The sequence below is a fragment of the Lissotriton vulgaris genome, chromosome 10, assembly GCF_964263255.1.
Source record: "Lissotriton vulgaris chromosome 10, aLisVul1.2, whole genome shotgun sequence".
NCBI lineage: Eukaryota > Metazoa > Chordata > Amphibia > Caudata > Salamandridae > Lissotriton > Lissotriton vulgaris.
The window spans coordinates 631,614,913-631,629,696 of record NC_141698.1 but is presented as its reverse complement, the minus strand read 5'-3'; the positions used below and the strand labels follow the sequence as shown (position 1 = coordinate 631,629,696).

At 45.2% G+C, this 14,784-nt stretch overlaps 1 protein-coding gene across 2 annotated transcripts in view; it reads left to right on the top strand.

Annotated features, from left to right (window-relative positions):
* KMT2C (lysine methyltransferase 2C) overlaps positions 1-14,784 on the top strand; it is a 1,555,522-nt gene that overhangs the window by 285,915 nt on the left and 1,254,823 nt on the right. For both annotated transcript variants that reach the window (XM_086941472.1, XM_086941471.1), the window contains exons 13-14: positions 13,315-13,419; positions 14,134-14,315. In XM_086941472.1, the coding sequence (XP_086797598.1) occupies positions 13,315-13,419; positions 14,134-14,315 (287 nt within the window). The remainder of the gene's footprint in view (positions 1-13,314; positions 13,420-14,133; positions 14,316-14,784) is intronic.

Sequence of the window (14,784 nt, the reverse complement as noted above, 5' to 3'; positions counted from 1 at the left end):
ATGCTAATGGTTGTTTTCTCTGTATTTTGGTATTTTTCCTATGGGAGTTTCATGGGGGAAACATGTTTTGCGGTCCCCCTTTTTCTCAGCCCCTGCTTGATGGATCACCCCAAAACTCTCCGGAAAGGAACTGAGGTGAATTCACTGGTTTTGGAAAGTTTAGTGCAGTTTCGTCAAATGGCTCCAAAGGTATTCACAAAAATAAACAATTTTCCTATGTAAACTCTGACCCACGTAACATCTGGTCTGTCAGGTCCTCCATAAAATCTTCCAAAACATCCAGAGTTCCCCTCCAGCTTGTGTAATATAGAGATCAAAAATATAAAGCAAATGTTCTGCCTAGTTCTCCATTACTTCTAGTAACATTGCCATCCTGGTCGTTGACACCCATGCATCTGATGAAAATCTTAGCTTTGTTTCCCACCGCACAAAAACGTTATTGGTTGCTGTGAAAGCGCTCCCCTGGCATCCTCCTTACCTGGCATGCAGTGGGTTTGCATGATGAGTGAGCAGCCAGTTGCAGTGAGAGGAGTTACCACAAATCTACATATGTTCTTCTAGCGTCAGAAGATTTTCCTCAGTGTTCATTGGTTCCCAAGGGCTGGCCCTCCTTTTCCCCACAATTTTGTAGATCGCCTTCCTTCTAGAACAGTCTAAAATGGTTACCAAACCAGCAATATCGATGCAATTTCTCCTGCATTTTCATTAAAATAATGATCAGTCACTTATACTAAATGCTTAACAACATCACTCTCTTTGAGCTCCCACACATGTCATTCTTCCAATTTTGGGGTATTCCTATATTCGTGTACGATGCTGAGGTTTTTGGCATGGTCTGAAGCGGTAGGTGGGCTTCCGAGGGCGGTCGGCCACCAGGTGCTGTCCATGCTATAGGGGTGGTTCCAAGGACGAGGACTTCTGTCTTCTCTGCGTTGAGCTTCAAGCTGCTGTTTGTCATCCAGATTGCGACGTCTTGCATTCCTTTCTGGAAGTGGTTTGGCGGCGGTGGGGTCTTTGGTGAGGGAGAGGATGAACTGGGTGTCGCCAGCATAGGATACAATGTTGAGACCGTGTTGTAGGACGACGGTGGCGGCGAGGGGGCCATGTAGATGTTAAAGAGGGTGGGGCTCAGTGATGACCCCTGTGGGACTCCGGAGGTGATTTTCGTGGGATCGGAGAGGAAGGGTGGCAGTCTGATCCTTTGGCTGCTTCCGGCGAGGAAAGGTCATATCCAGTCTAGGGCTGTTTCTTGTATGCCGGCGTCATGTAGTCTGGCGATTAGTGTGCGTTGAGCTGGGGCCTGTTTTCTGCGCGCTTGCAATCGTCTGGGAAGGTGCCTGTTTTGAAGGTGGTGTTGATGGTGCATTGTAGTTCGGGTGCAATGGTGGCTGCGGCTCTGTGGTAGATGTGAAGGGGGCAGGGGTCGGTAAGGGCCCCCAAGTGGATGCCTTTCATGGTCGAGGCGGTGCCTTCGGCCATGATCGGGAACCAGGTGGAGGTGGTGGGCTGGCTGGTATGTCTTGGGGTGCCGGCCGCAGCGTCAGGTGGATGGTCGACAAAGTTGTTGTTGAGGTTTTTGATCCTTAGGTAGAAGTAGGTTCAAAGCTTATCGCAGACATCACAGGACGGCATGATGTCTATGGCTTCGCTGCAAGGGTTTGTGAATTTGTGAATGACACGTAAGAGTTCCTTGGAGTTGGTGGAGTTGGCGAGGATTTTGTAGTATATGGAGTTCTTGATGGTTCTGATTTGGTTGCAGTAGCCCGTCATGGCGTCCTTGTAGGTTGTGTGGTTTTCGGGTGTCTTGGTCTTTCTGCATTTCTTCTCCAGGCGTCTGCAGGTGTGTCTGACTTCTTGGGCATCAATGGTTAACCAGGCAGCTTTCCTGGGGCGCTGTTTGTCGGGGTTGTGTAGCGGGGCGAGCACTTATGCGCAGGTGGAGATCCAAGAGGGGAGGTCTCTGGCTGCGACTTTGGCGTCAGATGCCCAGGTGTGGTTTTCTCGGGTGAGGATTGAGTTGAGTTGCTCATCTGTGACCTTGCTCCAGTTCCTTCATGGAGGGCGTGGCGCTGGTCCACAGTGGTGGTTGGTCCATGGCTGTTGAGTTGTGTGGCTGAAGTGTACGCTGTTTCCTGCAGGGAAGTTCGGGTCGAGGGTGTGTCCTGCTCTGTGGGTCGTGTGGTGACGAGTTGTTTAACCTCATGTTGGCTAGTTTGTCACGAAGGTTGGTGGAGTTGGGATCGCTTGGGTTGTCAAGGTGGAAGTTCAGGTCTCCGATGAGTATTTAGTACATTGAAGCGATGGTGGTGGTGAAGGGTGTCTGGGGGCCAGGAGGTCTGTAGATGAGTGTTCCTGGGAGTGTGGCGCTGGGGTGTTCTGGATCTGGAAGTGCAGGTGTTTGGCAGAGGGGAAGGTTTTGCTGGAGGTGTTGAGGCGAGGGTGTTTTAGTGGGCGATAGCGATGCCCCCTCCCAGGTGGTTCGGGCGGTCCTTCCTTTGGATTTTGTATCCGTCCGGGATGGCGGTGTTGATGTCGGGGGCGGAGGAGACGTTTGTCCAAGTCTCCGCGTCTCGTGTAGGTTCCAGATTTTCATGGCGTGTTTGTGCACGGAGCGTACGTTGAGGAGGATGCATCTTAGTGTCGCCGGTGCTGGCATCAGTGGTTTTGGGGGCAGGGGTGGTGGTGAAGGTCTGGCGGCAGTGGAGGCAGGAGAACTGGCCGTGGGTCATGTGTGGCGAGGCCTGTTGGCAGTCTCTGAGTCTTCGGGGTTGAGAGCGAGGGGGGTGGTAGTGTCATAGCGATAGATGGCCAGAGATCCAGAGTTCCTGGCGCTGGTTGTGGTCTTGGACGGGTGCTGCAGACGGGCTTGCCTTAGGTGTGCCAGCTGCCCGCGACTGTGCCGCGGCCGCCATTAAGTAGGGGAGGTGAGGGACGATCAACTGGGAGGCGGGAACGTGCGAGGACAGGGGGGGCAGGGGCAGTAGCAGTGAGAAAAGGGAAGCAGAGAACTCAGCTCAGAGAAAACAAGAATTGCAAGGGAAAATCCAAAATGATAAAAATAGTACAAAAACCCTGATACACACAATTTACCCAATACAGTTACCTAAATGCTAACAGTTCCCACGCATAGAGCTGAGACAGGCAGAGGCAGCCACGGGCACACAACGGGGCAGACAGCAGACTTGAACACCCAGTCTGGGGACTCAGCGGCGATGTAGGAGGCGCGGAGCTGCTGGGGAGAGAGCAGGCCAGTGACCGAGGGTTAAGGTCTTACTAGACAAGATAGGATCTAGGAATCCTAAAAAATACCTAAAGGTAAACGCTGAGTAATACCGTTAATAAAAGGTACCTTAGATACAGCTAAGATCATTCAGAATTGTGGATGATGAACGGGTGCAATGAACTAACCATCCATATTACACCTACATGTATTTGTGTGGGTCAGGGGCATTCGTCAGAGCCGTAAACAAAGTGTGGGGGTGGAATCCCTATCTTCTACTTCTAACACTAAATCAGCGTGAAGTACAGAGTTGTGAGAATACTACCTTGACAGCCAAGGAAATCATAATTCCTAACCAGCACTGGCGTTGCCAATAGGTTTCGCATTTGGAAAGTTGGAGCTATTGGTTTTGTAAATGACATTTTATATTTATATATCGTTATTGGCATTGTCAATAACAATATATAAATATAAAATGTCATTTACAAAACTAATAGCTCCAGCTTTCCAAATGCGAAACCTATTGGCAACGCCAGTGCTTGTTTTTTAGACGCAGCAATATTACGTGATGTGTCTAGAATCACAGGATGCTGAGCCGACGCCGAGACTCGAACCTCGTTCTCCTGTTCCAAAGTCGGTAGCTCAGGCCCTGACATCACATCCGCTCTTTAATCACCCCTTCCGTCCATTTAAAAAAGAATCCCCCTAGAGTGCAGTCTCAGGACTCTCTGTATTTTAAATTTTTTTATGTGCAAGGTTCGTTCCCGGCTCAGGGGCGCTGGCGTGTACCCTCTGCAGCCTTTATTGCCCCCTCCCCGACATCTCAACACCCGCACCCCCATAGACTAATAATCAATTGTGTGCGTGTAATTCGGTCTGAAAGGGACAGGCTGGGCAACAGCCGGGACCCCCTGTGGCGGTCGGGGCAATGAACCCCCTGACTGCGGGAGAAGGGTTGAGGGGGAGAGGGGAGACGGTTGAGCTGACATCAGGGGGCCGAAACCATGTGGAATCTCCCAACTGTGTTCTTCTCACCATTATATTTGTTAATAGTGTTAATATTATTTTTTATGTAGCGCCAACTCGATCCGAAGACGTTGGAGCGCTTTACGTGAACACCAAGTACATTACACAATTTTATTAATATTAATTCTGCTGCGCTTCTTGATATCGTTTTCGATAGCGGAATAAATAGCGTTAATAAAACTGTTGCGATGACGACAATGTTCATATCGAAAACAGAAAAAGAAATATAACAGACCCGAACAAGAGGGAAAAGGAAAGAAAACAAACGGAAAGAAAGAGGTAAGGCGGGAAGGAATGAGGGAGGGGATTTAACGAAAGAAGGCAGGGGTGAGAGAGATGGAAAGAACCTGCCTGCAAAGAAAGAAAAAAAGAAAGCGAAGAACTAAAGCGAAAATATTTGAAGGCAAATAAAAAAGAAAATGCCAAAAAAACAGAACGAAGGAAAGCGGAGTAGGCTTCCAAGCCGAAATAATCGAGTACCGTAACAGAGGAACACATTCCTGCAACCGCTGAATCTGGCATTCTACGACTACAGATGTCCATTGCTTGCCTTATCACACAGGCAGACTGCTCAGTTTCACCCCAGATTCTGCCATCATTCCTTCCAAAGTGAATAGAAGTGAAAGCCTGCTCGCAAGCACAACAGTGGAAGGGTGGAAAGGAGCAGATGGACAGACGAGAAAGGCAGGACAGAGCCAGTTACCAAAGATGCAATCTGTAGAGTGTGTCAACAAAAAGAAACAAGCATGGATGGGGGCGGGAGAGCCTGGTGGGGGGGCGGGAATGCGAGCGAGAGGAGGAGAAGTGTGGCAGGCGGATTAGGGAGATCCGCGGAGGGAAGCCGGATGGGGGCGGGAGAGCCTGGTGGGGAGCGGGAATGCGAGCGAGGGGAGGAGAAGTGTGGCAGGCGGATTAGGGAGATGCGCGTGCTTGTGTGGTCACGTGACCCGCTTTTGTGGTCACGTGACTCACATGCACTGTGAGAAAACCGCAGTGGTTTGACGAGTCGATGGAGCACTTGAATTCTCGCCTACTACATTAGCAAGCGAATGATAATAGGCGAAACCTAAAAATGAAAATAGAAGCATGCGCCATGAGTACAAGACAATATATGTATGCCATTCAAGTGATATGCTTGCAAGATGACCTTATACTCTAAACATAAGTGATATATACACACACATAATATCTTGCTGTGACGAAGCACTGCAAACCATAGAGGGCACACACATGTAGGGTGAATACATGCTTTTGCCAAAATGCTAGTTGCTTATCATGACTCTAGGGAACTAACGCTTCATTGCCTGGAAGAAGGTGGTATCGTCACACACTGCAATTAGTGCAATGATACATTTAAACCTACTAGTAAGAATACTTCTTTTAAACTTTTACCTCAAACCTATGGGACAATCTTATTACCTCATATCTTAAAATAAAGGTGGAATACATGATTTATAAAGTCATATTACTTATAAGCGCTAAGTTGTCAGACAGTACTAGAACATTTAGAGTCAATATTTTTTATTGTTGTGTTTTTAGGTCTCGCCTACGCAGCTCGTGTGCACTGCATAGGACACCTTTAGCCTTCGTACAGCTCTTTTTCCAAGCACATACTCGTGCTTGTTGCGGCATACAGCTTGCGGGGCTGTGCAGCGGCACACCACAAGCACAAGTATGTGCTTTGAAAAAGAGCTCTCCCCAGCGCGCGCTCACCACTCGCGGGTGCATCTCTCTGCTCCTCTCTCCCGCTGCAGCCTGCACACCTTTTTAACTTTCAGCGGGAGGCGTGCGCGCTTGTTCCTTCTTGCTTGCATTCTCTTACCTTCCTTCTTCCATTTCCTTTAATTGCTACAGTATCACCTTTGTTCCTTCACTTTCCAGATGCTGCTTTCCTTTCCTCCCTTTATTTTTCGGTCCCTTGTTCCTTCCATCATTTGTTCCTCCTTTTCTTGACCCTCCTTCATTCCTCATTTCCTGACCTTATTTTCTTTGGTTCTCCAATCTCTCCCTCTCATCACTGATTTCTGGCCCTCCCCTCCTTTCTGTCTCTCACTTTTCTCTGTGTCTTTCTTCCTTTTCTCATCTCCTTTCTTCTTTCTCTTCTTTAAGAGCATTTAAGTTACTATTAGGCTGTAGCTCTGGATGGATTTCATTGGTTTAGATGTAGCTCTTAGTGGATCTCGTATGCGTTTTAAGACCCTTGTAGACCACTGCGCAGGCCGAGGAATATTCTAGTGTGCTACACATTGCCAAATACTTCAGCGATGAAGCAGATGCACCCGGCCTTCTTTCCTCACTCACAGCATCCAGACCGTCCGATAGTACCCTCCCTCCAAGTGAGACCAGGGTGTGCTAATTCTCAGTTCAATAAGTCAGCCCCATTTGTGCACCACAGCACACTCAGAACACTGTCTGGGATGTTTTTTAATGACAGTTTGTCTCCTGGAGCTGTGCTGCAACTTGTATATTGTGTGGTTTCCCCTCTGTGCACAGGACAGGAATATGATACGAGTGTCATTTTAGTATTGTGTTATAAAAATCTCAATAAAAAGCAATTTAAACAAAAGTCGCTCTCTGTGGTAGGCGCTCAAATGGGGCAGTCGTATGTTCGAATCATCTGATGTAACAGAGACATCATAATATGTGAAAAGTTGTGTGGACAGGTGCTGAAGGAAAGCTGGAGTGAGGAAGCGAGCATTTGTTGGCTGACGAAATATACTATTCTTCCTGAAATAAAGACACACTTTATCTACAGATGGCTGATCCAGGTTTACTGCACTGGTAGCGAGTTTAAGGACAAGGACCTGGTGTGTTCCTGGCTTACAGGTCCCTTGTCATCCCACAATTCTCAACCTCTCTATCCACCTCTTTCTCTACCTCACCTACATCTTGCTCTATCATCCATTTCCCTGTCTTGCTAACCCGTCTTTACCTCTCTACTTTCTGTCTGCCTCCCATTAACTTACTCTTAGCTCCTGTTTGTTTTGCCTCTCTACCTCCCACCTCTACTCAAATGTCCCTCCTTCATCTCTCCCTCTTCCTCTCTTGTTGTAAGTTAAATCTCTTTACCTGACCAGAAACTAAATCCCTGCCCTTCTCTCTAACTTACTTCTCTACAAACCACACTCTGTGACTGGCTGTCACTTCTCTATACCACCCAATACATTACTTTCTTTGTCACACCTTTCTGTTCCATGTCTCATTCCTTTACCTAAACACTCCCTTTTTACCTGTCTATTTATACATGGCTACATACCTACCACTCTATTGCTCTACCTTTAAACTCTCTCTGTACATCACACCTCTCTTTCAATAAACCTCAGTGCCCCACAGCACTTACCTCTCATGACCTCAACGTGCCACCTCTCTCCGATCCTACCTCTAGATCTCTAGCTCTCTGCCCCTCTCTTCTCCTCAAGTGCCTCTCTCTCTCTCTACGTTGTCTTCTTTCGGCATCTTGCTGCTCTGTTAGCATCTCATCCCCCTTCATTTCTCTTCCATTCTTGTCTCATCTCTCTCTTCCCCACCTCTCATACACTAGCTAGCCTCTCAATTTACCTCACCTATTAGCCTTCTTTTATTGATGTCCTCTTTCCCTCACCTTTCCCATTATTTTATTTCTTTCTCTCTACAATGCTCTGTCTACCTCTTCCACTCCATCTATCACTCCCTTTGCTTTCATCTTTCTATCTCCTTCACTGTTTCCGTTCACTCTCTCTGCTTCCAATGTCTCACTCGATTCATACACCTGGCTTACCTCTGTCTCTCTGTCCCAATTTCACCATTCTCTACTTCTCCCTTCCTCTGTATTAGCCTCATCTCTCTCTCATCTACACCTCTTGTCTCTCTACTTCTCATATCCTTCTATTTTTCATCCCACCAGCTCTACCTGCCTCTCTGCCTCGCTACTTTGTTAACCTGACCTGTCATTCTATGCTTCACCTTTCTATTTGTGCTATTTCATTATAACTCACCTCTCTTCCGATCTTATTTCTCTCTAGACCTTATTTCTCTCTAGACCTTGCCCCTCGGGTTGGCACCTTTCTTACCATCCTACATTTAAAACTGCAGTATTGGCATAGCCTTTGGGACCTTATACGATTTTAGCCATGCACCAGTTGATGTTATTGCACCAAGGATATTGTGCTGCATAACCTAATACTTACAAGGTCCCAAAAGCGAGACCTATTGGCTATGCCAATGCTTGTTTAAATGAAGCTTACAATCATGTTTTAGGAATCATGTGTCTTATGGGTGTCAACTGTTAATCACACCCCCTGTTTATCCACTCTTAGGTGCTAAAGCAGGAGCTATACATTTAACGTAATATGTATAGATAGGCAAGCGACATCTGTTAAAATCAAGAGACCTTGCTATCCATCCAAAGATCAAACATTCTTTGAAGGAGCTTGTGCAAACTGTTTATCAAAAACATCCAATCGTAAGTTGCAACATCTGTTATATTGAAGAAAACATCACTATTGCATCCAAAAATCGAACATTCTTTTTATGAGCTTGCCCAAGCTCAGCTGGGGCACAGACTCCCAAGTACTTATTAAAACCATTGACACTTTAGTTGCAGCGCGCCATCACTTACAATTACTTATTTCCTGAGCACCATGACCAGCCACATGCATGAAAAGAAGAAAGCTGCCAACTTACTCCGTCAAGAGGTATACCGGCAGGAAAACCTGATAGCCTCCGTTACTCAGCTGCTTGTTATGTGCCCTTTATGGTTTGCAGTGCTTTGTCGCAGAAAGAGATATATCTAGAGCACTTATGTATAGAGTATATGGGCACCTTGCATGCATATCATCACTTGGGTGCCATACATATATTGTCTTGTACTCATGGAGTATGGCTTTGTTTTCATGTTTAGGGCCCCTGATTTCCTGGGTTGCCAAGGTAGGACTCATATTCTGACAATTCGGCACTTCACACTGATTTAGTGTTAGAAAAAGAAGATGGGGATCCCTTCTTATTTCTGCCCCGACGAATGCCCATGACTGGTACTGGCATGTATGTGGGCAGAAACATGTTGGCATTATATGGATGGTTAGTTCATTGTACCTGCTGATGCCAGTGTGGGATTTAATGTAAAATGCACTACAGAGGGCATCTTAGAGGTGCCCCCTGAAACCTAATCTACAATCCACATGCTGCTGGACCCCTGGGTGGAGAGCCCCTGCTCTCCTGGGCCTGCAACAATGCACATCCTGGGACGAGGTGCCAAGCCTCCTACCCTAGCATGGGCAGGGGAAGCTTCAAAGGCATTCCGCCTTTGTGAGCTTCTCCAGACCACTTGCTGTACTCAGCAACTGGCCCCCACCAGTTCTGACCCCCACTCTGGCGGAAGACTGGCCGGAAACCCTTTGTCAGGAAGGGGGGTGTGCCAGCCTGTGCCAACTCCATCCCTCAGGTGAGAGAGGCGAGGTGAAGCACGACTCCGGTCTCCGTCCAACTTGAGGATGAGGAGCCCTGCCCAATCAGAGATAGGCTCCTGCCCCCCTCCCTCAGGAGAGTAGCAGGCTAGGGGGTGTACTCACCCCAGGACAGGGACTCATTGGTCCTTGCCCTTGCTCTACCTATAACACCCCTAAAGGTAGTATTTAGGGGCACCCTGAACCTTCCTTCCTCGGAACCCAATTGCAACAAGACGAAACAAGAAACAAGAAGACCTGCCGTGCAGCTGCTAACAAGAGGACGACACCCACTGACTTCGACCCAGAACCCTACAGGCCTGTTGATCCTTGAACCTGCTCCTGCGAAACTCTGGCGTCTCCTGCAGACAGCAACATTGAAAACCCCAGAGGACCTGCCTTCCTTGAACCTTCCAAAAGACTGAGACCCCCATGAGCAGTGGTTCTGCTCAAACAGCAATACCCCTGGTGGCAGCCAGGAACTGCAAATCCAGCCCACTCTGCACCCGCCGAGCCAGGCCTGTTCCTGACGGAACCAAGACCCTGAGAACTCCCCCCTCTCCTCCCCTCGCCCCCACCCCACCCCCGGTCACTGTGACCCGGAGTCCAGTGCCCAAAGACATTCCTCGACTACCCAGACGATGCCTGCAGCCTCAGAACCAGGGACACCTCCAACCGCAACTAGCTGAGGGTAAGATTTCCCACACCAAAAGACACCCCTGCACCCGGCGGCTCCCTGTGCTCTCCTTTGGGGTACCTACCTATTCTCCAAGATCCCAACTTACCTTTCGAAGTGGTGGTTGCACCTGAAGAATCTCAATCCCTGAGTCTGCAGCCTTTGTCCACTTTTTAACTTTCCCATTGGATAACATTGAGCGCCCGACTGCTCAAAAGCACCCTGCACCCAGCCGCCCGAGTGCCGCTGGAAGTGCAACTACCACCCTACTCTACTTCCCCACTTGCCCTGAGTAAGTGGCCAGGAGCTCAGCTCCCACAGCCGCGTGGCCTGCTTGCTTGCAGCCACCAACCGAAGGTCCCCTACCCTCCATTGGATTGCATTGGGCCTACTCTCTCTGCACCCTGCTTCCCCTGTGCCGCTGAGGGTGTAACGACTGAACCTTTCTGACCCTGGGAGACCCCTGAGTCTATGCCCAGAACCTTAACTCCACCAATCATGTACTTAACTAAAAGCCTATAACTCATTTTCCTTCTATAGATTAACATTGACTGGTTTCACTTAAAATGTCTTCTAAGTGTGGAGTTTTGAAAGTTTAAAATATTCATCTAAAATCAGCCGAATATCGGATTCCGAATTACTCACTTGTGATCAGGAGAGAAGCCAGTACTGTACCTTTTTAGCCCAGTACTGAACCGAAAAAGTAATCATAACGGTACTTAACAGTAACCTGAATTTTCTTCCATAGGTAACCTTTGACTGTTTTTCTGTGAAATTTCTTCTAAGTGTCGAATTTTGCAACCTACAAATATTCTTTAAAAATCATACCAACTACCAAAACGTAATTACTTCCTGTCTTGGGTAGAGGTCCCAGTGCTGAACTTAGAAGTCCAGTACTGGATCATAAAAGTAACAAGAACCTACTTTACCTGTGACTTAAATTTCCCCCCACAAGATAACATTGCTTGGTTTTCACTGAAAATTTTGTGTCAACTTTGAAAATACATTTATATTCTTTAAAAATCACTACTGTAACCAAAACGCTTTTACTTAACTGTTTACAGTACATGTCCTGGGACTGAATCTAGGATCCAGTCCTGGGATTAGAAAAGTAATCCATAAAGTAATCAATTGCAATTATCTAGCAAAACCCATAGAGCTAAATGTTAAATTGTGTTTGAAATTGTGTTGCCTATTGCAACCACTGTAGCTATTGTACTTACAAAGTCTATTGCCTTTTTGCAAAGTAATTACCTAAAGCCACTCATATTGAGAAAAGTATATTTTGATACCTGTTGGCTCTAAGATAGAAACAACTATATCTTTTGCTATAAAACAATTGGCAACTATATCTTATGCTATAAAACAATTGGCCTAGTGTTCAGTTCTTGAGTGTGTGATACCATTTGCTGACTGATTGTGTGTACAACAAACACTTTACACTGTCCTCTGATACTGCTTTACTGTGCGACCAAGCTACCACTCTAGAGAGTAAGGTTGTATCTAACTTTAACCTCTGCTATACCTCTGGAGACCGGGGACTCTATACACACTGTACCTTACTTTGGTCCAGTATATATAGAGCCACTTTCTTACACCATGTTACCATAGTTACTCATTGACATCCGTTGCCAGCCATCATGCAACCAGAGCAGTACAGGCCAGGCAGCGAAAGGCCCCTCAAGTGCTGCCTACCTCATTTTCAATCCCTCCAACATGGGTTGAAGGTTTCCTGAAGAGTATGGTCTTCGTGAGTGAAATAGCACTCTAGAACTTTCCAAATAAAAATTTAACATCAACCTTGCATTAAAAAAACATTTTTTATTGCTATTTCAACTATCAATACACTATTTAAAAAGTATTATAACAGCAGGTATTATTCACTAAGTCGGGAATCATGTAGGGGGACCAACAATGCAACCATAACATGCAACGTAGTTTAGTACGGTAGCAATCAACAGCTACCAGTAGCATATCAGGTGATAAACCAACTAGAATAACTGAACCGCAACATCAACCTTTCATACTGTACAACAAATAAGAGGGACCCAATGTCTCTATTGTAGCATAGTTTATAGCTTTTTAGTGTGCATAGCTTATAGATTGGGCATAGTTTGTAGCTTTTGATTGTGCAGCTCCTAAAAATTGGTCTTGAAACACTTTAGTCAAGCATGCATAACAAAGCTTTGCGCTTCTGAGAAATGCATACATTTATATCCTAGAAATCCAGTAACCAGTTTAGCTGCCTGTTGCGACTAATATGATTATCCATACATACAGTGACACGGTTTTGTGTGGATGGTTCCTACCATCGTTTTCTAGTTTACATCCATCGGATAATGGTGACACAATCAATCAATCAATCAATCGGGCGTTTATTTGCGCACTACTCACCCGTGAGGTGCCTGCTGTGTCTTTTACAGGAACACAGTTAAATACAAGCCAGATGCATTTGGATTCTCAATGTTAGAGGGCTAGGGAAAATCTTTCACCATTAAGGAAACAGTGGGTTAACGCTATGATTTTTCGTTTATAATTGACTTTCAGGCAGAATTTAGGTTTTTAATCTGTGCCCAATGTAATCAAATGCTATGAAATTTAATTGAAAACTTATGTTTTAATGTTTTATGGTACTGCCTTCAAGTTTTCTGGCAAGGATTTTGAATTAAATTATATCGTCTGGTAGAGAATTTGTGAAAGATGAGAAAACATGCTCTGATATTTGAGCTTGAACTCAATTTCAGTTATAACTCTTTAACTGTATCCAGTTGCAATACCGATTGACTATTTGTCTGACTGTTGCTAATACGTGTTCAATATAAACTGATCTTGCCTTCAATTATGTGACCTCCCATTGACCTCTTCTAACAGATGCTTAATTTCAACTAATTATATAGGGCAATGTGAAAAGGTTGAAAGATAATTTAATGATATTGTCTTAATGGCTTATTTCTTTTATTCTAAAATTATAGGACATGTGTGTTGTTTGTGGCAGTTTTGGCCAGGGTGCAGAGGGACGATTGCTCGCTTGCTCGCAGTGTGGTCAATGTTACCATCCTTTCTGTGTCAATATAAAGGTGAGCATTTTATATCATTTTACTGAACTTTGTATACACCTGTTAAGTTCAGTGCTTGAAAAAATCTCTATACTAATTCAGGCCTTGAAGTCTGCTTTTTGTGGATGTATTTTGATTTGGTTGTGGAAATGCTTTCTCTCCCCTGTTGAGCAAAGCATCCAAAGCATGTATTTTTAACTGAACCCGTATACTTTACACAGCTGTCAAAAACAGGCACAATTTTAACGTTCCTGTACGAAAAGAAGAATCTGTATTTATAAATTTTTGACAGCTTGAATGACTTTATACCCAACTTTAAAGTTAAAAAATGTATGCTCATCGGTTTGTATTTGATTCATTGTGCTCTAGTTCTTTAGCCAGATTAAAGTGAGATGAAATCTTGTGATAATGTAATAGGTGCATTTCATTTCCATAGATTATTAAAACTTTAAAAATAAAACGTTTAAAAACTACCTGAACAGTTTGATCAAGTGTTTCACAAGATCCTTCATGTCAGAAGAGTTTTAATTTTATGTTTTTCAAGGTGTATATGCTTAGACTTGCATTTCTCATGCAATTATAGACCATGGTAAATGCTAAGCATTGGTAGTATGACTAGGCATATTATAAAATAAATGGTCCTATTTTGAGATGGAAATTTCCAGTGTATCAGTAACCAGTGTGATGATCGATAGTTTATGAACACATGTACTAACTGCACATCTTTCTCTGCAGCTCACTAAAGTCATCCTAAAGAAAGGATGGAGGTGCTTGGAGTGCACAGTTTGTGAAGCTTGTGGCAAGGCTACAGACCCAGGACGGCTGCTACTTTGTGACGATTGTGATATCAGCTACCACACATACTGCCTGGATCCACCTTTGCAAACTGTCCCCAAAGGGGGGTGGAAGTGCAAATGGTAGATATTTATTTACATCCATCTTCCTTCTTGTTACTCATTGTTTGTTTTCTTTCTTTCTTTGTCAATGTTGTCATGGCTCTCCAAGCATAGAAATGGGCACTGATATTTTGCTTCCTTTTCTTAGAATTACACACATTTTTGTTTTCAACCTCCAGCATGCTAAAGCGCCTAACCCCCTTTACATATATTATGAGGGTTGAGTAAGTGCCAGTATTACAATGGTCATAGAGTATTCACTTTTCATTGTGGTCAAAATTTCACAAGTCCTTAATACCATCCAGTGTGGCCAACTCTTTTACCACTCCTTGTAAAAAGTGATCTTCCTGATATTCTGGTCTGCAGTTGTGCACATTTTAATTTCAAAGATGGCTTTAGGCCAGATTTTTGAAGAGCATTTGGTGCTTGATTTTCATGGCCTGTCTTACAAGACGAAATTCTTCAAACCCCTTTTGCTGTTCAAAAGGCT